The sequence below is a fragment of the Mesocricetus auratus genome, unplaced genomic scaffold, assembly GCF_017639785.1.
Source record: "Mesocricetus auratus isolate SY011 unplaced genomic scaffold, BCM_Maur_2.0 Super-Scaffold_100011, whole genome shotgun sequence".
In the NCBI taxonomy this organism is placed as follows: domain Eukaryota; kingdom Metazoa; phylum Chordata; class Mammalia; order Rodentia; family Cricetidae; genus Mesocricetus; species Mesocricetus auratus.
This window is the reverse complement of record NW_024429195.1, coordinates 44,787,091-44,815,080: the sequence shown is the minus strand read 5'-3', so window position 1 is coordinate 44,815,080 and position 27,990 is coordinate 44,787,091. Positions and strand designations below refer to the sequence as shown.

Sequence of the window (27,990 nt, the reverse complement as noted above, 5' to 3'; positions counted from 1 at the left end):
CTACCACCAAGACAGCAGCCTAGTGATATAACAAAACGTTTATTCACAGGAAACTGGAAAACAAAATCACAATAAAACCAGTCGTTTCTATCTGATCCCTGCCCTAGCCCTCCCTTCAAGCCCCTATGTACCCTCCGTCTGAGGGGGACCCATGCGCATGTGCAGAGTGGAGCTGCCGAGATCCTGGGGCAGGGAAGAGTGTCCTTTCAGGTGGGGGCACTCCCCTCCACGCCGATCTCTCTCCCAGGCTTGCCCATCCTTGCAGGCATGCACAGGCCAGGAAGGGAGGACTCTGGCACATTGCCAGGACTGTCCTCAGATTCCTTGAGGACTCAGTGGCTGAATCAGCACCATTCCCGAGGCCTTCTCCAGTCACAGCTCATCTTCATCTAGCTTGGCCAGCCTGGCCTGACAGGGAGGGGTGCTCAGAGCGGGAAGGGCTGGAGGGTCGTGAGGAGCCTGCAGGAAGATTCACTCCAGAGGGTGAGCAGAGGCCACCAGTCACCCCCACTTTCCAGGTAAAGCCCCGCCAGGCCACCCTCCTCTGGCCCTGGAATTAAACTGCAGACGGTAATGGAGAAAGGAAGGTGGCGGAAGAAAGGAGAATGGTGGGGAGGAGGAGGTGGTGACAAATGCCCTCCCCTTTCTGCCCCAGTAGGAAACTATTCCTCATACCTGTATATCCAGGGGCAAGGGCGCTCTGGGCACCTCCCCTTTGGGCAAAAGCAGCAGGGAGGGGAGGGAGCCATTGATGGGTGTGTGCATGCTGACCTGGGTCAGGTCTCCAGGCCGCAGCCTCCCCGGGCTCCCTACCCCAGGCCCTCCTGACCGCCCCAGACTGTTGGTCTGGCTCTCCCGTCTCTGGTACTCAATGGGTGATTGCAAAGCTGCAAACAAGACACGGAATGTATTATAGGAGAGACAGATTAAGCTCCCTGCTTCCTCTCATTTGCCCACTCTTCCTAGGTTAGCCAATGTAAAGTGATTGGAACTTTTAGAGGATTCTGGGAGGATGGAGACCCACCAAGGGCTGGGGGTTGGTGGGGGAAGGGTTCAGGAGGTCAGGTGGTTTGGGGAGCCTACTGCATGCTGAGGGATGATGGGAGCCTCACCATTGAGAAAGTCCCGCTGGCTTTCCAGGATCTGGGCCACTTGCTTGATCCAGGCCTGACTGATTGCAGGGTCTGAGGCCTGCAGAACATAGCGCTGGATCCCACCTTCTGGCCCCCTAGAGGTCAGTGCGAAACGGCAAGGGTTGCCTTGGAGGTTTCCCTCCAGTCCTAGGCAGCTCACCTGGATTTGCAAACAGAAGCAGTCCTCAGGTTCTGCAGGCCCCGCCACCAACCCCAAGAGTCAGACATCACAAGGCCGCACCCCGTCCCAGTCTGCTCCCTGCCCATGGGCCCCTCACCTTGATGCTGCTCTTGTACACATAGGCGGGCTGCGTACCACCTCGACCCCCTCCTCCCAATGCCTCACTGAAGATGACTATTTGCTCAAACAGAAAGACGCGCCTCTCTCGACCCCGGGAAGACAGCAGACCTCCAGCCTCAGGCTCTGTCACCAAGAATGTGTCCTGGCCCAAGAGCTTCCCCTGAGAAGTCAACTTTCCCTGAAAGCAAAGGGCGTGGCTCTGAGAAAGCATCAGCTTCTCCCCTCCCTCTCCCCACCCCACCCTCCTCCCAAGTAACCCTGGTGGAGTAGCTCAGAAGAAGGTAATTCCTTATAAGGACCCAGAGTGCTAAACCTGACTGAGCCCCAGAACACTCCCCTGCTTCAGCTTCTTGCCCTGTCCTGTACCATACCTCAAATCCCCGAAGTCTCCCCAGGGACATCATATCATCACAACGCTTTGGTACGAAGCACATGACCTCCACAGCTTGCTGGGATATGGGGAAAGACGGGCATTGTTGGACAAACTGAGTCATAACTGGCACAGAGGCCTCCCCTTTGAGAGAGCCAGACAGCTGCCTCTCCACACACCACCACCCCAGGGGCCTCTTCCTAAAACTCAGGCATCCCTGAACCACCCAGAGACTGAGGTACCCAGAGGCTAAGGCGGACACTCTGTCCAGGAACCTCACCTCCAGCTCCTCAGTATCCATCCCAGCTCTGCTGTAATACTTGAGGAAATCCTGGGACACACAGAGGAGATGTGTGGGGAGGCTGTGATCACATGCTCAGACATGCTAGTAAGCAACCCCAGGACAGGGGGAGGACCCCTGTAGAGCTTTCAGAACCCTGAAGATGACTGAGGAAATGCCTGTCCCAGGCAGCTGCGTCCCCAGGGAGAAGGGTGGTCAGCTGTATCCCAGGGGGACTAGGGTGGTCCTGACCTTGAGCAACAGCTGGTATTTCATAATTCTCTGCACAGGTTTAATGAGGAGGTCATTGAGCTGCAGACGGTGCCCCAGCTGCTGCCTGAGCTCCTGGGTACGAGGACAGGGCAGTTAAGGAGCCTGAAAAGCCTGTTCATGCCGATTCTAGGCCCCCTCAAGGCACCTCAACCACTGACCTCAAAGTAGCTGTCTCCAAATTCTGATACCACATGCTCTGACTTGGGCTTATTCTGACAGTAGACCACATACATGTGCAGCCGGCGCTCCTAACAGGGATAATGTTGAAGACAGTAGAGGAGATGATGATGACAAAAGGGAGCACCTATCCACTGAGCCCAGACCCATCCCAAGCCCTTCCCCTGCCAGGTCCCAGCCTCACATGTTTGATGAACAGCTGAGCCAACCAATCAGGATCTTTCAAACACAGCTGCAGCTCCTGCAGGAAATAGCTGGAAGAGTTGGGGGACAGGCGTCAAACATGTCTCAGACCTCTCAGCCTCCTCGAACACGCCAGGTTTCCAGCTACACGCCCTAGTCACACTCCCTACAAAACTCCAAAGCCTCCTGGAGTCCCAGTGGACCCATGGTTTGGATTCAGAATCTAGGATGGAGAGATCTCTAGAGGAGTGCCCTTTCCCGGCAACTGGCTCAGGGTTCTGTCACTCACTCTCGATGCCATTCATAGATTTGCTGTATGTTCCCGAACACGATCCTGTCACGGCCTCGAAGACTCTCGGGAACCCCCTGAGTAGCCATGGTAGCCATGTAGCCCTGTGGGAAGGATGAGACCAGGCTATGAGCCTGTAACCTGGGCCCCGGGTAACCCCAACATGAAGCCCAGCAGGAGAGGGCACAGAGGAATACTGTCTCCTGAAATATCCCCAGGCAGAGGGAAAGGGCAAATGGACCATGGCCGGGAAGGAGAAGAGAGAACTACCTCTACGATCTGTCCCAAATCATCCACATACATTTTTTCTGTTTCTACCAGCTCGTTCAGGACAAACCTAGGGAGTACAAGGCAGTGCGAGTTAAACATCCTTAGCTTAGCCAGTTCCTATTGGACTAAATGACCCTCTATCACCACAGCCTCCCCGAGGACGGTAAAATGGAGGGATCTTGTGGAAGTTTAGCAAGTGGAGTGCGCTGTGAACTTACAGACTCCTTTCCAGGGCTGCCTTCTTCTGCTGGTCCTCGTCCTGGGGAGCGTGAGACAGAGTCTCCTCTTCAGGTGGCTGGAGGACAAGAGCCAGGGTAAACACAGGGATCTCTTCTCAGTGAGGACAGCCTCCTCAGATCTATATTCATTCTTTTCTTTTTTTAAAGATTTGTTTGTTTTGAGACAGGGTGCTTCTATGTATTTCTCCCTGTCCTGGAACTTGCTATGTAAACCAGGCTGGCCTTGAACCTACAGAGATCCACCTGTCTCTGCCTCCTAAGTGTTGGTATTGAAGGTGTGGGGCACCATACCTGGCTTAAGTTTTATTATTATTGCTGGGCGGTGGCGGTACACCTCTTTGATCCCAGCACTTGGGAGGCAGAGGCAGGTGGATCTCAGTGAGTTCGAGATCAGTCTGGTCTACAAAGAGAGTTCCAGGACAGCCAGGACTGTTACACAGAGAAACCCTGTCTCAAAAATAAAAACCAAAATAATAATAATAATAATAATAGTAATTATTATTATTATTATTATTGTGTTCAGGGTGCCACTGTGTGCTGGTACCCGCAGAGACCAGAAGAGGGTGCTGTTTCCTTTGGAGTTGGAGAGTTTCTGTAATTGTGATGTGGGTGCTAGGAACTTATGGGTCTTATGGAAGAGTAGCAAGCTTGTCTCCAGCTCCTGTTTGGTTAATTTTGAAACATGATCTCCTATAGCCCAGGAGGGCCTGGAACTTGATAGGTAGCTGAAGTTGGTCCTGAACAGGTGCATGCCACCTGCCCAGCTCATTTCTTCATACCTGTGTCTTGTCTCCGGGACCCTCCAACAATGTAGTCAGTAAGGTTAGTTCTGGCAACCTGTCTCCTGTGGTTAGCGTTGGTTCCAGCATCCAGTTCTAAGGCCAGACAGAGTGACTGCGGTCATGGACAGTCGAGGGTTCCCCAACCTGCTGCCCTTTTCAGTGTCCTTCCTGAATGCCCTACATCTGTGGTGCTCCCCACTCACCTCATATTGCCCCATTTGACCACTCTCTGCCTCGGTTTCCACACTGAGACAATGTTTGGAATGATCCAACCATCTCCTCAGGCCAGTTACTGGCTCAGGGGGGGGTTGGAGAACAGGGGTGAGAGTTGAGACCAGACGGGGCAGCTAGACCTGAGGCAGCAGATGTTGACAGGCTCCCCTCACGACCAGCAATGGAATAGGATTCTAATGAGAGGGAACAGAGAGCAGTTGATGGAATCTGCTACCCCCGCTACAGACTCCAGGTCCCAGGGGAACGCCCAGCATGTCCCTCCACGGTGTGCAGACCCTGACTTCCAGGGCTCCCTGTTCTGCCAACCCTCACTCCAGTTGGCCAGGATAGACATCTTTGCAAGGGCACCCTGGAGTGGAAGGACAGTAAACACCTGGCCTGTACTCCTCCAGTTCCGTGTGGAGGTTCCCCATACCCTAAGCATAGCTCAGATATGGGGGTGGGGGCGGCCATCTGGGCAGAGCCTGGAAACTGGGGGGGGGGCAGCCATCTGCTTTCCTGCAACACTCCCCCTTCCGATAGGTACAGACCATTCTCCCAGAGAGGAGTGAAAACAAAAGAGCTCAGCTGTCTGCCACCCCCAGACCCCTCCTCCTCCAACTCCAGTAATTACTATATAAAAAAATTTTTTTGAACAGCCCATCTCTCCCGCAGATGCACATGCCCAACAGAGGGGGCAGTCAGGAGAGAGCAGCAAGGTTGCCTTTGGCCAGAGAAGGGCTGCAACCTGAGCAGTTCTTATAAAGCCCCTGCAGACGGTGAAACCCCCCCCCCCCCCCCCGTTTGTCATTCCTCTATTCTTGGCTGGAGACTTTTCAGCCAAGTGATGTGAGGGGAGACACATAGTTCTGGGCCTCAGAAGATCGTGAGAGAAGTTTTCCTCCTAGCCAGCTGATTATAGGAACGAGATGAGTCCTCTGACCCCTTCCTCAATCCCCACAACTTGAGTGAGTGGAAATCTAGTAGAAAGGACCTCAGATATTCTCTGCTAAATCACTTTCCTGGAAAACACACATACAGGCTCCAGCCCTAAACCCCCAGGGCCGGAGTAAGAAGCAGATGCCTTATACCCCAGCTCAAGCCAACCCCCAACTCAAGACTGCCCCCCCAGACCTCGCACTCACCACGGCCCCCCCGGGAGAAGCAGCAGCCGCATTTTGCCAGCACTTTTCGAATCACACGGGGACAGGCACAGCGACCCCCTTTGTGACCCCCCCGCATGGCGCCCGGGGCCCCCCGCACCCCCCACCCGGGCCGGCCATGCAGGGGGAATCACGGGGGGCGGGGCGGGGACGGCGCAGGGCGCACACCCCCCTCCCTCCCTCCGGGGTCCAGGCTTGGGGGGAGGGGGAGGAAGGGGATGGGAAGCGGGGGTCCAGGAGTAGACGGAAGTCGCGGCAGGGGAGTCTGGAGGAGGGAGGGCCGTGCGGGGCTGGGCTGCGGAGTTGGGCGGGGAGGGTTTCCGGAACCCCGGCGGTGCGGGGCCCAGGGTCCAGATGTCCCGCCAGAGGGAGGGACAGCGGGGGGAGGCCCGGCCGGGATGCGACAGCAGCTCCAGCTCCGTCTCCGGCCTCGGCTTAGAGGTGGCCCTAGGCCCGGGCGGGGTGGTGCGGGGGCCGGCTCCCGGAGCCACTGGAGGTGCGCGGGTGCGGGCAGAGCGGCGAGGCGAGCGAGCGAGCGAGCGGAATAACAGGCCGGGCCGCGGTGCTGCCGCGGGGAGGGGCCTCTGGGCCGGGCTCCGCCTCTCCCGCGCTGCCCCCACCCCGGGTCCCCTCCCCCAGGCACCACCGAGCTCCCACTCCACGGCCCGAGACCTCCACCCCTCCTCCCCGGCCTGGGCTCCCCCGCCCGCCCGAGATCCGGATCCCTGTAGCATCCCAGCTGCGACTGCGGGGCGCGGGCTGGGCCAGGCGAGGCGCCTGGTGCGGGGAGGGGGGGTCTGTCTGCCTCGGTCGCCCCTTGGCCTCTGAGATGAAGGATTCGCTCGCTGGATGGGGCTTGGGCTTGTGCGAAACGTCCTGGGGTTCTGGCTGCACCCCGCCCCCCCCCCACGCAGGGCATGCGTGTCTGGGGAACACTTTGTGAGGAACACAACCCAGGTGCCGCCCTCTCCCCCCGACCCTTCTTTCCTCCAGGCCCCAGTACTCCAAGCTAAAACTAATCACCAATTAAGGCGAAGTCCAGGCGCCTGAGCTGGCCGAGGGCCAGGGGTGGGGCGCGGGGACACTCCACTCCGCCTTCGGGGGCTTGGGACCCGCCGAAGTGAGGACACACATCGGGCTAGAAGGCGAAGAGAAGCGTGGTGTCCGTGATTAAACGGTCCCATGCAAATTAGGTGCAAACCTCTATGTCAATGCGCACGGGATCCATCTGAAGCCTCCACTTGGCGCAGGATGGCAAGTTGAGCCCCACCCAAGCCCAGCTTCTTACCCGGCTGCAGAGCCCAGGCGCGGAGCCCAGGTTCGCGCTCCCCCGTTTGGTCCTCCTCGGGACAATCACTGCCTGTCTTGGTACTCCCAGGCCCTAGGGGGTCTCTCTCCGGGGGCTGCCGGGACAGAGTCACTGTAAGGAACCCCCTCCTAGGCTGCCTTGACCTCCCCCTTCCCCTCCCCCTGCTGTCAAACTGCTCCCGATCCTGAAGGGTTCGACGAGACCCTGGCCTGTGGCCTTTATAGCCGAATTTAGGGATCCCTGCGACCGACTGACTGCTCCATATAACTTTTGTTTGCGGGTAAACTGAGTCGCGGAGTGCAATTCTCTTGAAGTCCCCTAAAGACCCCCCGACCCCACCCGCGGTCCCTCCTCCTTACCCCCTCCTGCCCGGGTACGGCGCATGCGCGCAGCATGCCCCCCATGACCCCCAGTATCCGGTCAGTGCGGCCAGGGGTGGGGCGGTCCGGGGGCTTCATGCTGGACCCCTACCCCGCTTCAGGTTTCAGGGCCGAGGGGCTACGGAAGCTGGGGGGCTCTGAGGCCTGCGTGCGTCCGGGGAGTTGCTACCGCCGAATCCGCCCCCCTGCCCGGCTCCGCCCCCACCCCCACCGCAGCCAAACTTCGCAAAAGGGGTAGGGTTGTTCCTTTCTCCACAAACGGAGTTGAACAACAAACAAACCCCTCTTAATCCCGATTCCATCCATCCGAGTGTGGCCTAGAGCTCTTCAGGGTTATCGCAGCGCCCCTCACTAGTTTCATCCTGTTCCCCAGGGTCCCAGGAGGTAGAGACTGTGCAGGCATGCGAGGATTCCCCATTCCCTCATCTCCTCAGCGGGTCCTGCTCCCCACCCTCACCCTGTCCAAGGAAGAGAAGACGGGTGTGGCATAGAGTTGCATATTTTACTTTATTTTTATTAAATTAAAAGCTACAGTCTGGCAGCAATTCCAGAACAGGGTGAGGAGGCTCCTTATAGGGGCAGAGAAGAGCGAGAGAAAGACAGACTGACTGACAGACAGACACGGGAGAGAAAGGATCCGATAAGGTAGGACTACTGTTATCTTAACACATAGCTGGCTGTGGGGGAGGCAGCTAATATCAGTCCAAGGACAAACAACAGTATTCGGGGGCTGGAGTTGAAGAGACCTCCATCCTCCCTACCCAGACCCTTTCCCAGCTTAGTGACTGAAGCACATACCAGGAAAAGCCAAAGACACCGGCGGAGCTGGGGGCAGAGAGAATATGTACACGGGGAGTGCGGGGAGGGGAGCCCGGGAAACCAGCCTCTGCCGCAGGGGCATGGCTCAAAGGGCACTGGAGCACTTGGCCAATGGGGGGCAGGGGAAGGGACTGTCCCCTTCCCCACTCAACTCCCACCCCAGTCAGACAAATCCCCTCGTGGGCGGTGTGGGGGCAGAGAGAGCAGAGGTTTCCGGTGGGTCCTATAGAAGAGGACAGCAGGGGCCTTGGCGGAGGGGATGGCGTCCTTCAGTCATCTGTGATACCCTTGGCAGGGGCCTTGGCGGAGGGGTGGCGTCCTTCAGTCATCTGTAATACCCTTGGCTCTCAGTTCCTCTTGCACCCTAGTCAGGTAGGTGGGGTCTGGATACCCAAACCTGGGGGAAAGAGAAATGGGGGTCGGGGTTAGCTGTGTGGACTTGTCCATTAAGACCCACCCTCATCTTGACTGACTCAGTAGAGGCCAGATTCAGACCCCTCCCCACCTCCCATGAGGAGGGACCCTCCAAAACCAAGATAGGCCAGAATCTGCGGGGTTTTTGCTTTGTTTAAGCTGAACACATCGGGACTAGGATGAAAACAGAGTCGCACAGCTGGGGTCCCCCTGTGCAGCTGGTCTTGTGGTGGATGTCGTTCCACGTGATGACATTGGGTCTCCCTGTAGTCATGGACGTGCCAATGGTGAAGGTGAGGCGTTGGTCAAAAGCCTTCCGGAACAGGGTCAGCACCTTGTTGCCCTCGGGGCAGTCCGGGAGGTAGGCCACCCGTGTGGTACCAGGATACCGAACTCCTGGGTTCGGGTGTTCAGCCTGAGAGGAAGAAGAGGCAGAGTAGGTAGAGGGCAGCTGGCTGCCTCAAAGGCCTGGATACCAGCGGAGGGTCATTCTGGCCCGCCTTATCGTGCATTCCCAACAGACAGCCTTCCAGGGAAAGATGGCTTTGAGGTCTGGGCAGGAAGCCTGTTTCTGAACATACTTCTTATTGTTAATCCCTCAAGTCTCAGTTCCGGAACACGTGGACTCTCAAAAGCGATGGAGATTGCTTCCCAGATAACTCAGCAAAAGTGTGACAAGAAAAGCGTATCTTTCAGCTTCCCTCCTCTCCTACAATGCTAATGCTCTGCCACTGCCTGCTTCTGCCTCTCCCCTTCAGTTTCTTTATCCCACTGCAAACAGCTGCACACAGCTCTGTCCAGCAGAAAGACACTCACCTGCAACCCTAGCCAAGCTTCTAGCGTCTCATACTCTGGACCAGAGCGGCACCCCAGCGGTTAGCATGGCCAGGTCCTGGTGTGCCTGCCCGTACCTGGGTCACCAACTCCAGACCTTCCCTCCACCGAGAATGTCAGTCATAGCCACATGAGTCAGGTTATTAGTGTCCAAGCCTTTCTGCCAGACCTGACTTTAAGGTTTTTTTTTTCCTTGTTTGATTTGGTTTTCTTGGGGGCCAGGGATTGAAATCAGGGGTCCCCCAATGATAGACAGGTGCTCTACCACTACATTCTAGCCCTCATTCTTGAGTTTTACATGTGCCTTTGGGTCATGATGGTAAAAAAACAAAACATGGCTTCAGGGAGACAGCCCCTTCCTCCCCAGCTCTAGAGCACCAATTCCTAAAGCATGCTGGGAGACAGCAAGAGTGTGTCATGTCTGACGACATACTCCCCACATAACCTATTTTTCTTAGGTCAGAAAGTAAACTCGGAGAGAACCAATGGGCAGGGAGAGCTGTGCTCTTCTTACCCCCTGGACACCGGGCGGGAAGACATACTGGATGACAATGGTGCCGTACTTCTCATAGCTGGGTAGCAGGAGGGTGGCGTCCTTGGAGACCAGCATCCGCCCATTCTGCGGCTGGTTGCCCACCAGCTGCCCGTAGAATCGGCCACACATGGGGCAGGCCTTTTTAACCTGCAGGGCCCGTGTGATGCAGCCCTCACAGAACGAGTGCCGGCACTTCTCCAATGTCTTGGCATTCTGGATCTCCCCCAGGCAGATGGGGCAGGTGCTTTCCTGTTCTTCAGCCTCCTCCCTCAGACGAGGAGGGAGTGGGGGAGGCAGGGGGGAAGGGGGAGGGGGGAGCCCTCTTGCCCCTGGGGGCAGGAGTGGGGCTGCTCGAAGAGGGGGTGGGCCTGGGCGGTGCAGCTCAGGGTGCTCCCCACCGCCCCCCAGAGCCAGGCAGCCCATGAGCTCCCCCTGCCTCTGAGCCTTCTTCAGCTCCTTCTCCGCCTCTTTCAGTAACCCCTTGAGAGCCTTGCGGGCCAGGTAGAGCCCATTGGGAGGGGCTGGGGGAGGACCCTGTGGGGAGAGCTGGAGCACGTAGATGTCCGAGGTCTCGCCATCTATGAGGATGGACACTCGGTGCTCCTCCCGAAGCCGGGCCAGCCGGGCTGGGGTCTCCTTGCTCAGGAAGTCCCACACAGGCTTGGAGACAGTCACTTTGTTCTTGCAGGTGCCTCCACAGGCTGCCATTCTGGACAGGACGAACGACACTGCCCCAGGGTGAAAGGGACTCAGCGTGGGGAGTCCCCATTTGACACATACAAGTGCCTCCTACTCCAGGTTCCCTCCAAACCCCACATCATCACCTCCGGTGTTCCTCAAAGCCAACCCCCAACACCTGCTGGGGAACAAGCGTTTCCATATTGTATCATTATCTAAGCCAAGCACCAACCCTACTTGTTTCTTTCATTTGTCCCCTGACCCTCAACAACCTGCTCCTTCCCCTCAGGGTGGAAGGGAGACTTCCCACACCCACTTTTTGCTCACTTTGATCCGGAAGAGCTTAGGATTGGCATGCAGGCTCACTCCTTTTCCCTGCTGCTGGGAGACCTTTGGCCTGGTGGGATGAGAAAGAAAAGAAGTAAGAAATAGGTTCTCAACCCCCACAGTCCCCAACTCAGTAGCCTTTGAAACAGACAGGAGGCTGGAAAGTGGTCCCGGGCATGGGATTGGACTGAGGGTCCCTCGGGGTGCAGGTACCTGAAAAGACCATGGAGATGGTAACAGTCTCTCTACTTCCACATGGAGCTGGCCAGAGCTGGAGATGAAGAAGGCAGAGTTATGGTAGCATGTCCTCAGCCAGCCCAGAAACAAAACACTTGTATCTCCTCTCCTCCCCTGCAGAATTCCATGCCCAGCCTCTCGAAGTTGCTCAGGGAACTTCCTCAGGCTACCCCCCCACACCCCCAGTGCAGAGGGAGAGAGATCCTAGGTGCAGACAAAGGCCCGGGGATGAAGGTCGCACTTGACATCTCGCTCAGATTGATTACACTGACAGAAATATTTCCTGTTTCTCAACTCATTTCTCTAGTTCACATTCTCAAATAAGTCCCTGTTGTTGACGGGGACCTTTCCCTGACAGCGAAGTCTGTTAGGGATGCCAGCAAAGCGATAGCAGTGCCTGCAATAACAAAGTTCTCCTGGTCACCTTTAAACCCAGTGCCCGCAGAGCTGTTGTTAGCTCTTGGGTCTGCATTTAGGAGGGGCGGGGCTCAAGCAGGAGCTCAGCTAGAGGGACCCCACGTTTTCCCCCCTGAGTCCTGTCATACTCAGCCTCGGGGCTGTTCCCACAACACAAAGTGCAGGCTCAATTAGGAAGAGCGGGCCATTAACGTGACCTCAATTTCTTGACTCATCCAAAGAAGAAGCCGCTGTCCCTCTGTGCCTCCATCCTAGGGCCCTCAAGATGAAACTCTAGAGTCTCAGCCCGCATGGCCGGTGCACCGTGGCATGCCCCCACCCCGGCACAGAGGACCCAGGATCTCGGTGTCCTAGCTCCAAGCCCTGCTGGCACAGCACAGGGAGGCGGGGCCACAGTTTAGTCTGGTCTAGCATTCCTCTGGGGCAAAGCAGGCCGGACAGGAGCCCAGTGTCTCCCTCCGGACAGCGGCCTCAGGCAGGGATGGCGAGAAAGGGCCAGGGTCCCCTGGGGGGTGTACACCGAGGCACCCCACCCTCCTCCTCCCCCAGACCTGACCACCAGATCCATCCAACCCGAAACCAACTCCCGCATCCCTACTCGTGGAAGCCCCTGAGTCCCGCCGCTGGGTGAGGGCGTGTGTCCGCCTGACTGCGGTCCTCAGAACCCCCAAATGGAGGCCGAGGGCTGGAGGTGCCGGCAGGATGATGCTGGGCCCGGCCCGGACGGTGCCCGCTCGCAGCGCCGCGGGGCGAGCGCGCGTCGGGGGTCAAAGGCGGCGTAGGGGGCGTAGGGGCGCGGGGGGGCTTGCGAGGGTGCCGATCGGGCCTGGGGGGCACGCGGTGGGTGTGGGGGCGCCGGGCTCACCTACCTCCCGTCAGCGCCGCCATTGCCGGTCACATGACTGAGGCTGTTGCTGGGATGACGGTCCGGGCCTTAGCAACAAGGGGCGGGGGAAGACCCCGGGAAGGTGGCAGGGGATGCCGGGGCGCGGATGGAGGGGAAGGAGGGAGGGCAGCACCCCTCTCCCCTGGGCGGGTGATGGTCACCGTTTCCCTTGACCCCCCCCCTCCTGCTACCCTGGAGCCCCTGCCTCTCTGCCCCAAAACAAAAATGGAGGCGCAGATCCAGGCTTTGGAGGGAGGGGTGGCGTCATGTAAGCGAGGGTAGGACGTGAAATCCCTTAGAAACGCCACTCTTTTGACTTCCCCCCTCCTGGAGGAGCCCTCTCCCCCTCCTCTTCCCCAGCCAGCTGCGTGGCACCTATGGGAGCTGGTAGTGGATGGGTGCGTGAGCCAGTGCAGTGGGTGTATGGATTTGGAGGGGAGGGCAGTCTTTTTGAAATCTTAGGCTGTAAGAGCTTTAAAGAAAAAAAAACTGTTGCATGGGAAGAGTTTTGGTAAAAAAGGAAAACACTGGTACTACACAATAAACCCTGTGACTAAACTAATCCATCCCCTCCCTCCTGCTAGAGTGTTACCTCCGGTGACCCCCCAAGCCTGTTGCCAGATGGGGACGGGTGACTGACTAGCTTTCCTCAAATAGGGACATAGGTTGGTGCAGAATGCGAAGTGAATAGTTCCTAAAAAAAATAAAAAAATAAAAAAAAAGTGCTTGGAGTGTTGTTGCTGTCAAGTACGTGGCTCAAATAGAGTTAAAAATTCCCAAAGAAAAAAAAAAAAGCTCTGCCCTGCTTCTCACCAGAACAGTCTCCGCCTCCTGCAACTCACTTCCCCAGGGCCACATCAAGCCAGGTTTTTCCACCAGCCAAGACCTCAGCCAAGACATCCTGAGTCTCCCAGAGCGGCCGCAACCGCATCATCCCCCACCCGGCTCCCCGCCCCTCCCCCATGAACCGGAGGACTGGTCACTCCTTCACTTTCCCAGGACCCTGTTGTACTCCTCCTGCCCTCTAAGTAGATAGCTTTCCCAGGACGCCTGAATGAACGGAGAATTCCTTCCCAAATAGTTGTTGGGCTGAGAGGCTCACTTAAGTTAAGAGATGGAGTAGCCGAGCACTGGGGGAGGAGGGCATCCCACCTCTCCCTGGCCACCACCACTGCTGAATTCCCACAAAGCTGACGAATGTTTTCACTCCCATGCCCCCGCCCCACACCTATAAATCCACAGCCATCCTGGAAACCTCCCACACATACTCAGGAGCCCAACACCCTTAAGACCAGTATTCTTCAGTTGGTCTCTGCATCTTGTAAACACTGGATTCCTCAGCATTTTCCAAGGAAAACAAAAAACATTTCTGTGAACGATTTGGACCGAATAATTTATTTTATTGTGATATTGGGAGTAAGTACAGATTTTATTAATAAAACAAAAATGAAGGAAAACAGAAGCAATAAATGAAGATGACCGTACTGCCCATAATACACAACCTCGGGGTTGGAGAATCCAGTTCTAAGGAACTGCTGCTGGTGCCATGGGACTTTATTGCATCAACAGGGGAAAGGGGGACTGTGGGACAGAAGAGGCCCAGCGGGCAGGCCCCTCCCACCTCAGCTGGGCCTGCCTTTTGCCACTTCCTTTGGTGTAAATGTGAGAGGGGGGCTTCTCCCCAGGACCTCGTGGCTTTTTATGAGAGTGACTGGTCAGGCAAGTCACACAGCAAAGCAGCTTTGTGCCCTCACTGCCCACCCCCCACCCCCAGGGCATGGAGGTCTAAAGGGGAACAGAACACCAACAATGCCCGTCTTGGTTCCAAAGGCTCTGGGCAGAGACAAGACTGTCTATCTCACAGTAGAATCTTGTTTTCCCAGATAGGCTCAAGTGTCCTTGGCTGGCCTCAAACTTGCTATGGAACTGAGGGTGACCTTGAATACCTGATCCCCCTTTGCCTTCCTTTCCCAAGTGCTGGGATTATAGGTGTGACCACCACACCTGGTTTGGATGGCGATGGGATGGAACCCAGAGCTTTGTACATGCTAGGCAAGCACTCTATCAACTGAGCTATCATCTCCAGTGCTCAAACCCATACCTTCTTTGAGTTTTCCTGAGACCATGTCTTACTCTGCAGCCCAGGCTGTTCAAGCTGGCCTTGAACTGTCACTGACTCTGCTGCAGACTCCTTGAGTACTGGGTTTTACAGGCATTAGCTGCTGTGCAAGTTCCTCTACATTCTAAGGGTATCACGCATGAACTCGGCTATCTTTGGAAGGGACTGGGTGAGTGAGTTATGGCTCTGACTCCTCTCTGGGGGTGGGAAGTGAAGATGACAGAGAAGGCCATCTGTCCCCTGGGAGACACATTAGCAGTGAAAGATGGGACAGAAGGGAACAGAATAACAAATCCAACTAGAAAAAGTGTTTGAGAAGAGGGGGAGGCTGTGTTCTGGGGGGACGTTCCCACACTCAAGGCCTCTATCCTCTTGAAGTTATGGAAACTGAGACACATGGAGCTCTTCCCTTGGCTAGAAAGGGACCTTGGGCTTTACTGGATAGGAAGACAGGAAATTTCACACAGGGAATGAACCTTGCACTCCGACCTGTCCTTCCAGGCTCCATTGCTCCCCTCCCTTCCCCAGCTAAAGGGTTCCGGAGAGGTGCAGCAGCAGAGGCCTCACACCTGCCCCTAGGCTTGGACAGTTCTAGCTGTGTTGGGGTTCCTGATCCAGAAGTACTCATGGCTACGTATCAGGGTGGGGTGGGGTGGGGTGGGGTGGGGTGGGTGGAGGAAGAGAATGGACAACAGTCAATGTTTGACAGGGACCTTCTCCATTCTCTGCATAGTCACAAAAGTCCGCTTGGGTCCTGCCTCTGTGAGGTGCCAGCCCGCTGACTGTCCATGCATGAATGCCTGCACCCACACTAGAGTCTCCTGAGAGGCCCTCCATTCCAGGGCCTTCAGGAAGAAAAGACTGCCACAAAGAGCCCTACAAAGGTATCAGTGAAATCCAGACACTGTTTCTTCCATACAGCAAAGTGCATCCAAGGTAGCTGCTTGAACCACGTCAGGTCCCGAAGATGGCAAGCAACCCCTACCCCCAGCTCCTCTTATTTCATAGAAACAAGGTATTTTTCAAAGATCAAGGCACTTGGGAGTCAACAACAGCACTCTAATGAAACAAGAGGGCTTACTGGGAGCGGGGAGAACGGGCAGAAAAACGGATGTGGGGAGAAAGGATAGTGTGTTTCTTGGGCAGGAAAAGCCTAACCACCAAGATGGAATGATCTGGATGGAAGGAGCCTGCAGCCTGAATTTAGCAAGGAAGAGAAGTAGTGGCCACATCCAGTTCCCCTAAGACTTTCAGAACCACCACCTTCAACATAAAGCGGCAATCACCAGGGAGTCAGGCAGCCTCTTAGGCAAAGATGTTGGCAATGAAATCCAGGAATCTCTTAGCATACTGCTCAGGATGGACAGTTGAGATCTCTGCTCCCGCCTGTGAGAATGGACAGGGGACAATGTGTGAGGAGCCCTGGCACCTTTCCTCCCTCAGCCACCCAGCTGTTCTCTTTCCAGAGGGTCAGGCCAGGAAAGGAAAGGCTGTGGGGGAACTCTCACCCCATGCTTGACGGTTTTGGCTGCATGAGCCGCTTTCTTCTTGGCATCGTACTGTGTCAGAATGTCAATGAGGCCCATAAAATACACCTCCTTCTGGGGGGCCCCTGGGGAGAGAGACTAACAATGACGACAGGGTACACACAGTTCCAGTTCCTTTCCCCTGGAGTCAGTTTTGTTGTGACAAGCTAATCAGCTTCTCCATCCACCACCCTGGTCTCTGTCCCCCAAGGATGCCCACCACCCCTTAACATTCCCGGTTCTCTCTCACCCTCAGCACTCCGGATGGCATAGACATCGATGAAGGACTCAAACTCTCCTGGGCCCAGGGGCCGGTGGGAATGAATGTAGCCTCCAATGCCCTCAGGGGAGGTGCCATAGGAGCCCACCAGAGCAGGAGGTCCGGCCAGGTTACAGTCCCCATCCCACTCTGACTCGTCCTCCCGTACGGGCCCCTCTTCCTCCGGCTCAGAGCCCCGGATGATGTCGTGGATGCCCAGCAGAAGGCTGTAGTCCATGATCTTCAGCTGCACTAGGAACTGAAACCCACTGACACATCAGAGACCCCGGTCTCCCACCCAGCTCCAGCGTCCACCCTATGCCTCCTTCCGTGAGTTTCTGGCCCTCCTGGGGGAAAGGAGCACATAAACTGAGGTTACGGCACTGCCAGGGGTTAGCGCCCCAGTCCTGGAGTCTGACAGCACCCTCTGACCCCTCCTAGCCAGTGCCCATCCCACTCCCTACCCCACCCCACCAATGGGCCTAGGGGTTTCTCCTGTTTCACCCCAACCTTCCACTCAGCGAACCCCAAAAATAAAGGCAAGAAAATTCTCATATCACAAATGGAAGGCAAAAAAGCAAAAAAATTTTAAAGATAGGCATTTCTTCCTTTATTGCACAAGGCACTTCTGGGCACCCCATTGTTACCTCCACATCTCGCTTCAGCTTCTCCAGAAATACTTTCTTCTCTTCCTCACCAATATACACTTTCTGGTTCTTGTTGAGGAAGTCCATATCCTTAAGTGTCGGCAGCTCTTTAACCTAGAGTCGGGAAAAGAATGCCTTGGGAATCACCCTCACCCAAGGCCTCAGAGAGCCCTTCGTGCATGCAAGCCTCTCTACTCAGAGGCTTGAAGAGAGCAGCAGCCCCACGGTTACTTTGGGTCTGGACTCAGCAGCTGCATTTCATTTGGTGCCCACCGCTACCTCCTTATGGACTGCAGTCAATACCCTTCACACTGACTTCCTCCTTCTTCAGTGAAAACAGCTACTTGAATGCGACTTCAGAATGCCATGTGGAAAATGAGCACTCTGCTCTTCACGCCTGGCCTGCCCATCTTTCCCGAACCTTCAACACAGCAGAACCAGTGCTAACAAGATGCTAACAGCCACTCTGCTGCTCCCCCACACCAGTAGTTTTTGTTATGTTTTCTTTTTAGTAGTTTAAGGTAAGAAACATCTGCAATCTGTATCCATTATGGAGAACTGTTTCTTTATCCCTAGAAATCCCTTTGTCAAGACCCCTGTTCCTGCCCAATCCCTTACAGCATCGCCTAAAAGGACTATTACCTTTTCCTTATCACTGGCTTCCCGGGACACGAGAGAGCCCTGTAGAGAGATCAAAGACTAAGTCAGAAGAAATAACAGGGCCAGCCGGAAGCCCAGTTCCAAAGATGAACAGTCAAATCTACACCTCTCCTGTAACAGCAGTCACCTGCCCTCCCAAGCCTTCCCACACACACAGGCCAGGAGCAGCCTTCCCTTTAGCCCAGGTCACCCTGCTCTTACCTTGAGGTCATACTTCCTATGCACAGGAAGACGATGACTAAACATATTTCGCATGACAAGCATGTAACTGTCTTCGTTTTCTACGCTGACTCGGTACATGCCCAGGAACTGGGGCAGAAGCGTGTTGCCATGACACTTGACTATATACTGGGGAAGACAATGACAGGAAGGAGTAAGAGAAGGATGGCAGGCACAGCAGTCCAAGTGCTGCTACTCCAGAGTCAGGCAGGAACCCTCAAGCACAAAGGATGCAAAGCCAAGGGGTGGCAGGTCTCTAGAAGTGCTCCTGTCACCAGCTGCTCGGTCTCTTAATTTTAAAGTACTTTTCTCACCCGCGTCAGTCATTCCTTTGTTTGACACTGAGTCTCACATGGCTGGGGTGGGTCTTCAACTCCTGATCTCTCTGTCTCTAGCTTCTGACTGTCAGGCTACCCTTGTCACTTTTCAAGATGAGGAAGGTAGGTATTGTTATTCTTACTTTAGACTGTGCAAATAAAGTCACAGAACCAGAGTTAAACTTAGATTTACTTACCAATGAAATGACTGTTTCTTGATAGTATAAATGACTACAAGGAGACCTACAATTAATTAATTTGGATTGTTTTGTTTGTTTGTTTTTTTTTTTGTTTTTACGAGACAGGGTTTCTCTGTATTGTTTCGGAGGCTATCGGTCCAGCCCGGCCTCGAACTCACAGAGATCTGCCTGCCTCTGCCTCCCGAGTGCTGGGATTAAAGGCATGCGCCACCACCGCCCGGCTGTTTTGTTTTTTAAAATAAAGATTTATTATTTATTTTTTCTATTTTTTAATAGGGTTTCTCTGCATACCCTGACTGATGGGGAAGTCCTGTGTATGTCAATAAAGCACTGTTGGCCAATAGGGAAGCAAGATAGGTGGACTAGGAGTCCAAGAGGACTCTGGGTAAGAGAAACACAGGGAGTCATCATGTAGCCCGCCAGAGAAGTAAGATGTCCGTCCAGTAAGAGAAATACTTAGATTAACAATTGCGGGATAAATACTTAAGTCAGAGCTAGCCAGTAAGAAACAAGCAAGGCCAACAGCTTCATAATTAATACAGCGTCTTGTGTGTTATTTGGGGACTACAATGCAGCAGAGCCCAGGCAACTGGTGGGGAAAAACCAAAGCGGCTGGCGGGGAAAAGGGTTCACTCTACACCTGACTATCCTGGAACTCTATCTGCAGACCAAGCTGGCCTCAAACTCACATATCTACCTTGAACTCAAAGATGCTAAGATTAAAGGAAGGCACTACTACAGCCTTATTTTTTATGTATGTGTCTGTGAGAACGCCCCTGGAGGCCAGAGCATCCCTTGGAACTAGAGTTACAGACATGAGTCACTGACATCAGCCTAACTTAGGTCCTCTGGGCAAACAGGAAGTGCTCTTCCCCACTCAGCCATCTCTCTAGCACTGCCCTATTTTGTTTTCTAAGTCAGATGTCACCAGCCTGGCTCCAAGTAAAGCTGACCTTAAACACTGGGAGTCGAGAGATGGATCTTCCAGAAGACCTGGATTCGATTCCTAGCACCCACACAGTGGATCACAGTTCCTGTAACTCCAGTTCCAGGGGATCTGATGTTCTATTCTGGCCTCCAAGGGCACCAGGCACATGCATGATCCACAGACATACATGCAGGCAGAACACCTGTACACACAGTTTTACCAATAAACAAATAAAAGTAGAAATAAGCCCTTATTCATGGAAATACTCTAAATCACTGAAATCTGATTTCAACCCTCAACTCCTTAGTTGTCAAATCTGGTGGGGACTGTAGCCACTGAATTATTTCTACTATGCACTTGACCCTTCCGACAATCTCGCCTTTCACCCACTACGCTCACCTCTGATGTCCTCCTGTCCCTTATCCTTCATGGATGTACTCTGGGCATTAGTAATCCAAACTGCCAGTCCACAATGAGTCTCCTTCCTGGGTGCTTTACTTGCCCTGAAAGTTTGTATCTTACTTTATTATATTCTTTCTCTCTCTCTCTTTATCTATCCATCCATCCATCTATCTATCTATCTTTTTGGTTTTCTTTTTTTTTAATATTTTATTTATTTATTGTGTATACAGTCTTCTGCCTGCATGCCAGCGGAGAGCACCAGATCTCATTCAAGGTGGTTGTGAGCCACCATGTGGTTGCCGGGAATTGAACTCAGGACCTCTGGAAGAACAGTCAGTGCTCTTAACCTCTGAGCCATCTCTCCAGCCCCTCTTTTTGGTTTTCAAGACAGGATTTCTCTGTGTAGCCCTGGCTGTCCTGGAGCTCTGTAGACCAGGCTGTCCCTGGAACTCAGAGATCCGCCTGCCTCTGCCTCCTGAGTGCTGGGATTAAAGGTGTGCGCCACTACACCTGGCTAAAATTTGTATTTTTAAGAAATTTTTTTTGTTGTTGCTTATTTGTGTGTGTGTGTGTGTCTTCATATTCTTCCTGTCAAATCCACAGTGATTTTTAAGTGGCAATAGATGGGTTTTAATGAGCACTTACTGATGTAGAACTCCTAGAGTGACACTCCTAGTCTACTCTCTCCTTAGTCTCTGCCCACACCCAGTCATCTCACGGACATCTGAAATCGAGAGGAACTGCAGAAGCCATGTTCCAATCGCGCTATCTTCCTCCAGGAGCCTGTTCCTTTTTCTGTTTCCCGGTTGTAGACAAGGGTGCCAAGCACTCGGAGGCTCCTTTGCCTTAACTGCATAGTGTCCTCACAGGTCCTTCATGTCTCCTGCGTTCTCTCCAGACTAAAATGGGTACCCTCCTCAGTGTGCCCCTCTCCAGTCTACTTCTTACTACTGAAATGGGTACCCTCCTCAGTGTGCCCCTCTCCAGTCTATCTCTCCAGACTACTGAAATGGGTACCCTCCTCAGTGTGCCCCTCTCCAGTCTATCTCTCCAGACTACTGAAATGGGTACCCTCCTCAGTGTGCCCCTCTCCAGTCTATCTCTCCAGACTACTGAAATGGGTACCCTCCTCAGTGTGCCCCTCTCCAGTCTACTTCTTACTACTGAAATGGGTACCCTCCTCAGTGTGCCCCTCTCCAGTCTACTTCTTACATGCTGTCAGAGAGACAAGACATCTTTTCTCTCTTCTGCTTATGGTTCTGACGACAGAACGCAGGGCCTCACCCATGCTAGGTATGAGCTGTATGTCCAATCCTTCATTTCTAAATGGTCTACATTCTAGTTCCCTGAAAACTACCTCACGATAAAGGCCAGATTTCTCTTTGATTCACAGGCCCTTTTATAATTCGGCTCCAGCTTAGTTTTCCTAGTACCGCACATCCCAGCCACGCTAGGATTCTTGCAATCTCCTAACACTTTTCATGGTTTTGTGCATTAACACACACCATCTCCCTTTGCCTAGAATGCCCTCTGCCACCTGTCCAACGAGTAACCTCTAACCACTCAAAACCCAGTGGCTCTGCGGCTACAAGTGCTTTTGTCTAACCCTGTCTAAGTCGATCCCTGGAACCCCAGATGATAAACAGAGAAGATCAACTCCCTGGAGCTATCTGACCTCCACAAGTACAGTGTGGCATGCATGCGCCCCCCAGTAAATAAACAAATGCAAAACACATATATATTGTGGTTTATCGAGACAGGGTTTCTCCGTGAAGCCCTGGCTGTACTGGAACTCACTCTGTAGACCAGGCTGGCTTCAAACTCACAGATCCAACTGCCCCTGCCTCCCGAGTGCCAGGGTTAAAGGTGTGCACCACCACACCCAGCTTAAAAAATTTTTTTTTGTTTTACTTTTTGTCTGTTTGTTTTTCGAGACAGGGTTTCTCTGTTTAGTTTTGGAGTCTATCCTGGCTCTGTAGAATAGGCTGCTCTCGAACTCACAGAGATCCACCTGCCTCTGCCTCTTGAGTGCTGGGATTAAAGACGTGCACCACCAATGCCCGGCCAAAATAAAAATTTTAATAAAAAAAATCAGAGACTAGGGCAATGCTTCAGCAGTTAAGCACACTGGCTGCTCTTGCAGAGGGCCTGGTTAATTCCCAGAACTTATTATGGCAGCTCACCACTGTCTATAACTACAGTTCCAGCGTATCTGACACCCTCTTCAGGTCTCCGAGGGCACCAGGTACACACACTGTGTATCCACATACACGAAGGCAAAATACCCATAAACATAAAAGAATAATAAACTGAAAAGGAATCAATCCCCGGGGCCAGTGAGTACAAGCACTTCCACCACCATGGTAACATGAGTTTGATCCCTGGAACCCACACGGTGGAAGGAAAGACGGCCAACTCGACAGCATCATCCTCTGACCTCCAAGCTCAAGCACACAAACAAAGAAACAGTGGTTTTCAGCCTGGACTACCAAGCGAGTTCCAGGACAGCCTCCAAAGCCACAGAGAAACCCTGTCTCGAAAAACCAAAAAAAAAAAAACCAAACAAACAAAAAAAAGAAACAGTGGTTTTAGGTGGTGGGTGCCAAGTGGGAAGGGACACATGACGTTTTCCTATGAAGTCAAACGCTAAAACGCTAGCAGGCATGCAGAGACCCTTTTAGTGCTTCTGGGGAAGAGACACGGCTCACAGGGAGAGAAAGAACAGGAGACCTCTGTCATCTGTGTGGGTAGGGAGGGGACAGACGGGCTGGAGAGGCCTGACCTGGTGATAGTTGGAGAGGTTGCTATGCATGTCGGCAATGTCCTCACTGGACACCTCTTTGATAACAAGAGTTCGATCATAGGAGATGAGAAACCGACCATCGCTGCCTTCAGTTTCGCTTGGGGGGCTTCGAGTAAGGGATACCTGGAGACAAAGAACGGGCTGTGAACACATGGACCTTGAGTTATATGAAGACAGGAGGGTAATGGCCAAACAACCGCTTCTCTGAGTGCGTGAAACTGCGATAGAGGCTTGAGATGGCTCCGGGAAACGCGTGTGCTCCCAAGCCTGATGCTGTGCAACAAGATGGCCCGAGTTAAATCCCTAGGACTCACAGGGTAGAAGAAAACAACCAATTCCAGAAAGGTTTCCTCCGATTCCCACATACAAACATTCACTAAAGGTACACACAACCACAATAAATAATTAAGATGCAATAAATTCTGGGGTTAGAAATGCAACAGGGGTTCCTAATTTGGTTACCACACATGACTGAATGAAGCTCAATGTAAAATTTTAATATATACATACATACATACAGATCCTGCTTCCCCCAGAACAGCTCCATTAGTCTCATTACATTTTCAAAGATGCCCATGACCACCAGCACTCTCATGCGCGCGCGCACACACACACACACACACACACACACACACACACACACACACAAAGACAGCATTAACCAAGGCTCTCAGTTTTCTAAACCTAATTGTCTAACAGACCCCCTAGCTGCCAGGGACTACCCTCACCCCACAATAGCCTCTCACCAAGTAATCCTGATCGTCAATGCCGAATCGATCACGGAGGTTCCTGAAGACCTGGGGACAATATTCCTTGAACTTGAAATGACTGGGAAGATTTTCTCTGAAACACAGGTTTTCAACCATTATACTATTGCCTGATATAATTCTCACAGAACCCTGTGAAGTATTTAGTTAGTTTGCTGTTGCCTTTGTTTGGGTAGAGTATGTGCTCAAGTGTGTGTATGTGTGGTGCATACACACATGCACACCAGCGTGCTCAATATGGAGGCCAGAAGACAGTGTCCAGTGTCTTCCTCTATTGCTCCCCTCCCCCACCTTATTGCTTTGAGACTGAACCCAAAGCCCAGCAGTTTTTTGGTGGGGGGGGGGTTGAGACAGGGTTTCTCTGTGTAGCCCTGGCTGTCCTGGAACTCACTCTGTAGACCCAGCTGGCCTGGAACTCACAGAGATCCACCTGCCTCTGTCTCTCAAGTGCTGGGATTAAGGACATGTGCCACCACCGCCCAGCTAGCCACCATTTCTTGTAGGCTGTCTGACCAGCAGGTTCCCAGGGCCCGCTTCCCTCTGCCTCTGCCAGTGCTGGGCAAATAGGAGCGCACAGCCACGCCCAGCGTTTCCAGCCTGAGAAGGGTGGATCCTGGTCTCAGTGCAAGTGCTATCTGCTGTGAGCAATCTCCCCAGCCCACTTTACTTGTTGCTGCTGTTTTGGTTTTTTTCAGCTTGGGATTGGCCTCAAAAATGTATGCAGCAGAGGCTGGCCTTGGGTCCTGATGTTCCACCTCATCCCCTCATCTCTCACCACGATGGGCTCCGTGAAGCACTTTAAAAGACAGACGGGTGACCTGCCTAAGTCAGGTCACATGGCTGGTAGATGGTGTAAGAAAAGCAGGGGCTTAGTGTGCATCCACACGGGAGCATTTCTTAAATCTGCAGCTCAGTAGAAATATCCTAAAACTGGCAGTATTTCCTGACAGTTTGAATGGCATCATCTAAAGGGGGTTAGAGGCCTCAGTCATTTTTCAGAAATCCTCACCGGAAGGTAATGATAGAGGCACCTGAATCTGGAATATTTACTCGTTGATGGAGCAACAAGAAGATAACAGGCTGTGCATACAATGTTTACATGTTTAAAATTTTAAGTTAATTAATTTATCTATTGGTTATTTTTGAGACAGACTCTCTCTATGTAGTCCTGGTTACCCTGTAGCTCAGCTACTTATTTACTCTGTGTGTGTGTGTGTGTGTGTGTGTGTGTGTGTGTGTGTGTGTGTGTGTGTGTGTCCTAGAGACTGATTTCAAGTTGTCTGGCTTTTAGAGCCTTTACCTGCTGAGGCATCTGTTAGCCTTTAGACATTTGTTTTTTCAAAAACTGAATTTTTGCTTTAGAATGGATGTGAGATCATAAAACTTGTAAATTGACTTTTAACCTAAAACCTTCAAGTCATTTAACATTTTTAAACTACTTGCTGTCTTCCATCTCTTTTTCTTTATTTTTTGAGAAAGGGTCTCACTGTGTTGCCCTGGCTGGACTCACAGAGACCCACCTGCCTTTTTCTCCTAGGTGCTGAGATTAAAGGTGTGGTCCAGCCAGGCCGGGGCCTGTTTCTTTTTCCTTCTTTAGACGTCTAGTTTGTGTGAGTGTGGGTTTGTGTATGGAGGTCAGAGGACACCCTGTGAGTCAGCTCTCTCACTCTCCCCGCACTGAGCCCCCACCCCAGCCTGAGAAGGGTGAAGACTGCTCACCTGTGGAAGAGGTGATTGTTGACCTTGATCTTGGAACTAGCCTTAAAGTCATCTGGCAACAGCATCACTGGAGGGGGCACCTGGCTGAGCTCATTGATCTGAGGAAGCAGAGCACAAGGAGGCCATGAAACACAGAGCCCAAGCCGGAATCAAGAAAGAGCAAGTCAAGCCTCATTCCTCAACAACATCGGCGGCAGATCATCTGCAAGTACCCTACCCATCTGCTGCCCAAGAACTGATGTCAGCCACCCTTACACGGCTCCTCACACTCCCACCCCATGGAACTTCATGCTCACAACAGCCACTTTATATCTGGCAAGCCCTGCAAGCAATCCGGCCTATTTTTAAAGCTGTGAGAAATCCAGAAAAAAAAAAATGAAGGGAATAAAACAAAACAAAACAAAAAAACCAAAAAACCCAAGACAGTTACATGCTTCGTTAGGGGGAAAGAAAAGACATTTTTAAAGTGCAGAAGGTTAATGGGACTGGGGGGGGGCTCAAAAGCAATAGGGAATGAAATGTCCGTATACCCCGAGTAACTCCTTACAAAGGACAATTCCAGATCATTTTGACCCAGATCTTGGCAGTAGGGCCCACCGACCTAGGCAGAAAGTCAAAGAAGAACAGCTGATCTCTGAGGAAACTAACACCTCCTCATACACTCACCAGATGTCTGCCCTCAGTGCAAGTCAACTAAGAACAGGAGGGACATGGGCAGTATACACACTCCTTGGTCCTCAAGACTTGCAGCTCATTAATTCAGGGTACAATTCTATTCACTTCTCCTCCTTGGTGTTACTATGCCCCCCTTTACCTCCCCAGCTTCTATTAAATCTGTCCCCTAGCTCTGGGCTCTTCAAGGGCAAGGGTCCACTCTAACACAGTCTTTCAGAGGCTTAGCACAGTGTCTGGCACACAGCGCTCCCCAACTGTTTATTAGATGGCTAGACGGACGTCTCATCCGTCCTTGTGTGATCATTACTAAACAAAGGCCACACTCTAACCTAAATCCCGCATGCCGCAGTGCCTGCAACTGCTCTTGTCCTCAGGAGAAAGGAGGACGAAACATATTCCTCCAGAAAGAAAAAAAAAAGCCACTTGAGATTCCCAGCCTAAAGTCAGCTACAGCTCTTCCCGCCCCCTCCTCGACACCTGCTAAGCAGGCTGAATCATTGCTAAGGCATATGTTCAAGGAATTTCTCTGTTCTGCACACTTAAGGTCCCTGTGTGCTGACTGGGAAGTGGGGCGTTGAAGTTAAAGTGTTTTACCTAAAGAGCTTGAGGTGAGTCTTACAGGTAATGCCTCCAATCCTTACCCAAGGAAAACCCTCTCCTGTGTGCGTGCCCCAGGGATGGGTAAGTCGCCTGGAAGATACTTCCAGTGAGGCAGTCCTACCTCCACGACCGGTGCCTCAGATGGAACACTCACTAAAGAGGTCACCGCCGAGAGAGCAGCAAAGGCAAAAGGGAGTGAGCTAACTGACCACCAGTGATGTTCCAATTACAGACTTAAAAGTGCGACATTCTTCCTTGCCCTCTTACACCTCCATAACCATAGCAGGACTACCTCACAAAGAAGTCGATAACCAAAATAGTCCCCATCAAGCTGAAGACCACCACATCCCTCCAACTCCTGACCTGAAGGAGAAGCCAGCCATGCATCACTCGCTTTGGCTCCTCCAAGACACACACTCAGGAAAGGAGGTACGCTGGGCTCATCCGCCGCCTCCTGCCTCCCAACCTGCACCCTTTGGAGCCCTTTTCCGGCTTCCAAAGCTCACAAATAATGTCCTGGGACCACAGCTCTTCGGCCTTTTCCTTGGTTACAATATGCTCCATTTACACCAAACACCATCACTCCCGCCAACAATGGGGATACAGCTAAGACCAAATGCATTAGGTCCCCGAGGGTCAGAGTTGGGCAGCTTCCCTGAAATGCTGTGTCTTGGGAAAAGGCAAGCAGGGTTAGAAGATCAAAACCCCCCCAAAAGGCTAGAGCTGTCCCCAGACAAAGCCGAGGCTCGAAAGCCAAGGACTGAGGCTCGAGAGCAAGGTGGAGAGGAAACCGAACTGCCTCCTTGGCCAGGCAGTGGCATCCAACACCCCTTTAGAGCCACTCCCCTTAGTGTCCCTCTGGCTGGAGCCGGATTCTGGCCAGTCCCTGTAGCCGGAGGGTGGACCCGGCAGGAAGGAGTGCAAGGAACAGAGCTGGATTTCAGGTGGAGAAGATGGAACTCTAGGGGAGGAGTAAAGGACAGAGAGAGCGACAAGAGTCTACCCGGGGGACGGTGCGCCGGGAGCCAGGCCGGGGCCGGGGCGGGGGCGGGGGCGGGGGCAGGGGCGGCAGCGCACGGAGCTGGAGCCCGGGGACCCGCAGGTCGAGGGGTACGGGGCCCGCTCTTACCGAGTGGGCGACACCCCACAGGAACACGCCCACCAGCGGGTCGGCGGCCCGGAACACCTTCACTTTCTGCTGCACGAAATGCTTCTTCTTGGTTTTGGAGGCAAAGCCGAACCCCGGCCCGGGGCCTCCGGCTGCCGCGGGTGCGCTGGCGGGGGGGACGGAGGAGGACGCCATAGTCTCCCGCGCACCCGGGGGGAGCGGGAGCCGGCCGCGACTCCCAAGCCCGACCCGGAAGCGCTGCTCACCTGCGCCGCCGTCACGTGACCGGAGACTCGCCCGCAGGCGCGCGAGCGGGGCGGGGCGGGGCGGGGCCGGCGCGGCTGTGGCTCCGCCCCTCCGGGGCCGCGCTGGGTTGTCACCTGGCGCGGGTGCTCCCAGTGATGCGGGGTGTCTCGGCCCTCCCTGGCGCTGTGCGGGGCGCCGCTCCTTCCCTTTCCGGTTCTGTCCAGTTTCTAGTGGGTAAGGTCCGCCCTGAGACTGCGCTTTTTTTGTGAGACGGGGTCTCCTTTGC

The 27,990-nt window shown here is 53.5% G+C and overlaps 3 protein-coding genes across 11 annotated transcripts; all 3 read right to left on the bottom strand.

Moving 5' to 3' along the window:
* Window positions 1-23: 23 nt before the first annotated feature.
* On the bottom strand, window positions 24-7,513 carry Arhgef25 (Rho guanine nucleotide exchange factor 25). Its single transcript, XM_040754761.1, is given in 17 exon segments — window positions 24-459; window positions 676-887; window positions 1,113-1,293; window positions 1,412-1,612; window positions 1,806-1,883; window positions 2,085-2,135; window positions 2,337-2,429; window positions 2,516-2,605; window positions 2,719-2,788; window positions 3,007-3,110; window positions 3,277-3,343; window positions 3,495-3,571; window positions 4,295-4,390; window positions 4,501-4,605; window positions 4,607-4,704; window positions 6,962-7,076; window positions 7,342-7,513. Coding segments are annotated over 17 exon segments (1,824 nt in total). The 5' UTR covers window positions 7,441-7,513; the 3' UTR covers window positions 24-372.
* Window positions 7,514-7,850: 337 nt separating this feature from the next.
* Window positions 7,851-12,983, bottom strand: Dtx3 (deltex E3 ubiquitin ligase 3). Of its 7 annotated transcripts, none has more exons than XM_013120349.3 (6): window positions 12,493-12,983; window positions 11,183-11,240; window positions 10,959-11,039; window positions 9,944-10,692; window positions 8,793-9,010; window positions 7,851-8,578 (listed from the first exon to the last, which is right to left on the bottom strand). In XM_013120349.3, coding segments are annotated over exons 3-6 (1,044 nt in total). In that variant the 5' UTR covers window positions 10,960-11,039; window positions 11,183-11,240; window positions 12,493-12,983; the 3' UTR covers window positions 7,851-8,502. The 7 variants fall into 7 exon arrangements, with proteins under 7 accessions (XP_012975803.2, XP_012975796.2, XP_012975804.2 ...); XM_013120342.3 differs by having other exon boundaries at window positions 9,944-10,673; window positions 10,970-11,039; window positions 12,493-12,982; XM_013120350.3 differs by having other exon boundaries at window positions 9,944-10,673; window positions 12,493-12,981.
* Window positions 12,984-13,888: 905 nt separating this feature from the next.
* Window positions 13,889-27,735, bottom strand: Pip4k2c (phosphatidylinositol-5-phosphate 4-kinase type 2 gamma). 3 transcript variants are annotated; one of them, XM_040754759.1, is made up of 11 exons: window positions 26,714-26,752; window positions 25,623-25,676; window positions 25,076-25,173; window positions 23,336-23,432; window positions 22,569-22,712; window positions 17,922-18,068; window positions 17,703-17,741; window positions 17,061-17,174; window positions 16,405-16,672; window positions 16,137-16,240; window positions 13,889-16,014 (listed from the first exon to the last, which is right to left on the bottom strand). In XM_040754759.1, the coding sequence occupies exons 1-11, from the start codon at window positions 26,735-26,737 to the stop codon at window positions 15,934-15,936; spliced, it is 1,170 nt and encodes a 389-aa protein (XP_040610693.1). In that variant the 5' UTR covers window positions 26,738-26,752; the 3' UTR covers window positions 13,889-15,933. The 3 variants fall into 3 exon arrangements, with proteins under 3 accessions (XP_040610693.1, XP_005079819.1, XP_040610694.1); XM_005079762.4 differs by lacking the exons at window positions 25,623-25,676; window positions 26,714-26,752 and adding an exon at window positions 27,480-27,735; XM_040754760.1 differs by lacking the exon at window positions 25,623-25,676 and having other exon boundaries at window positions 26,714-27,132.
* Between the last annotated feature and the right edge of the window lie 255 nt (window positions 27,736-27,990).

Excerpts from the sequence above, each read along its gene's own strand:
- Pip4k2c (XM_005079762.4), bottom strand. The coding sequence starts at position 27,653 with ATGGCGTCCTCCTCCGTCCCCCCCGCCAGCGCACCCGCGGCAGCCGGA. Across the intron at positions 17,742-17,921 it reads ATAGGAAGTATGACCTCAAG|GGCTCTCTCGTGTCCCGGGA; the intron begins GTAAGAGCAGGG and ends ATCTCTCTACAG. Across the intron at positions 16,673-17,060 it reads AGCTGAAGCGAGATGTGGAG|TTCCTAGTGCAGCTGAAGAT; the intron begins GTAACAATGGGG and ends AGTGGGTTTCAG.
- Dtx3 (XM_013120342.3), bottom strand. The coding sequence starts at position 10,998 with ATGCCAATCCTAAGCTCTTCCGGATCAAA. Across the intron at positions 9,011-9,943 it reads TCCCGCCCGGTGTCCAGGGG|GCTGAACACCCGAACCCAGG; the intron begins GTAAGAAGAGCA and ends TCTTCCTCTCAG. Across the intron at positions 8,579-8,792 it reads TGCACAGGGGGACCCCAGCT|GTTTGGGTATCCAGACCCCA; the intron begins GTGCGACTCTGT and ends TCTTTCCCCCAG.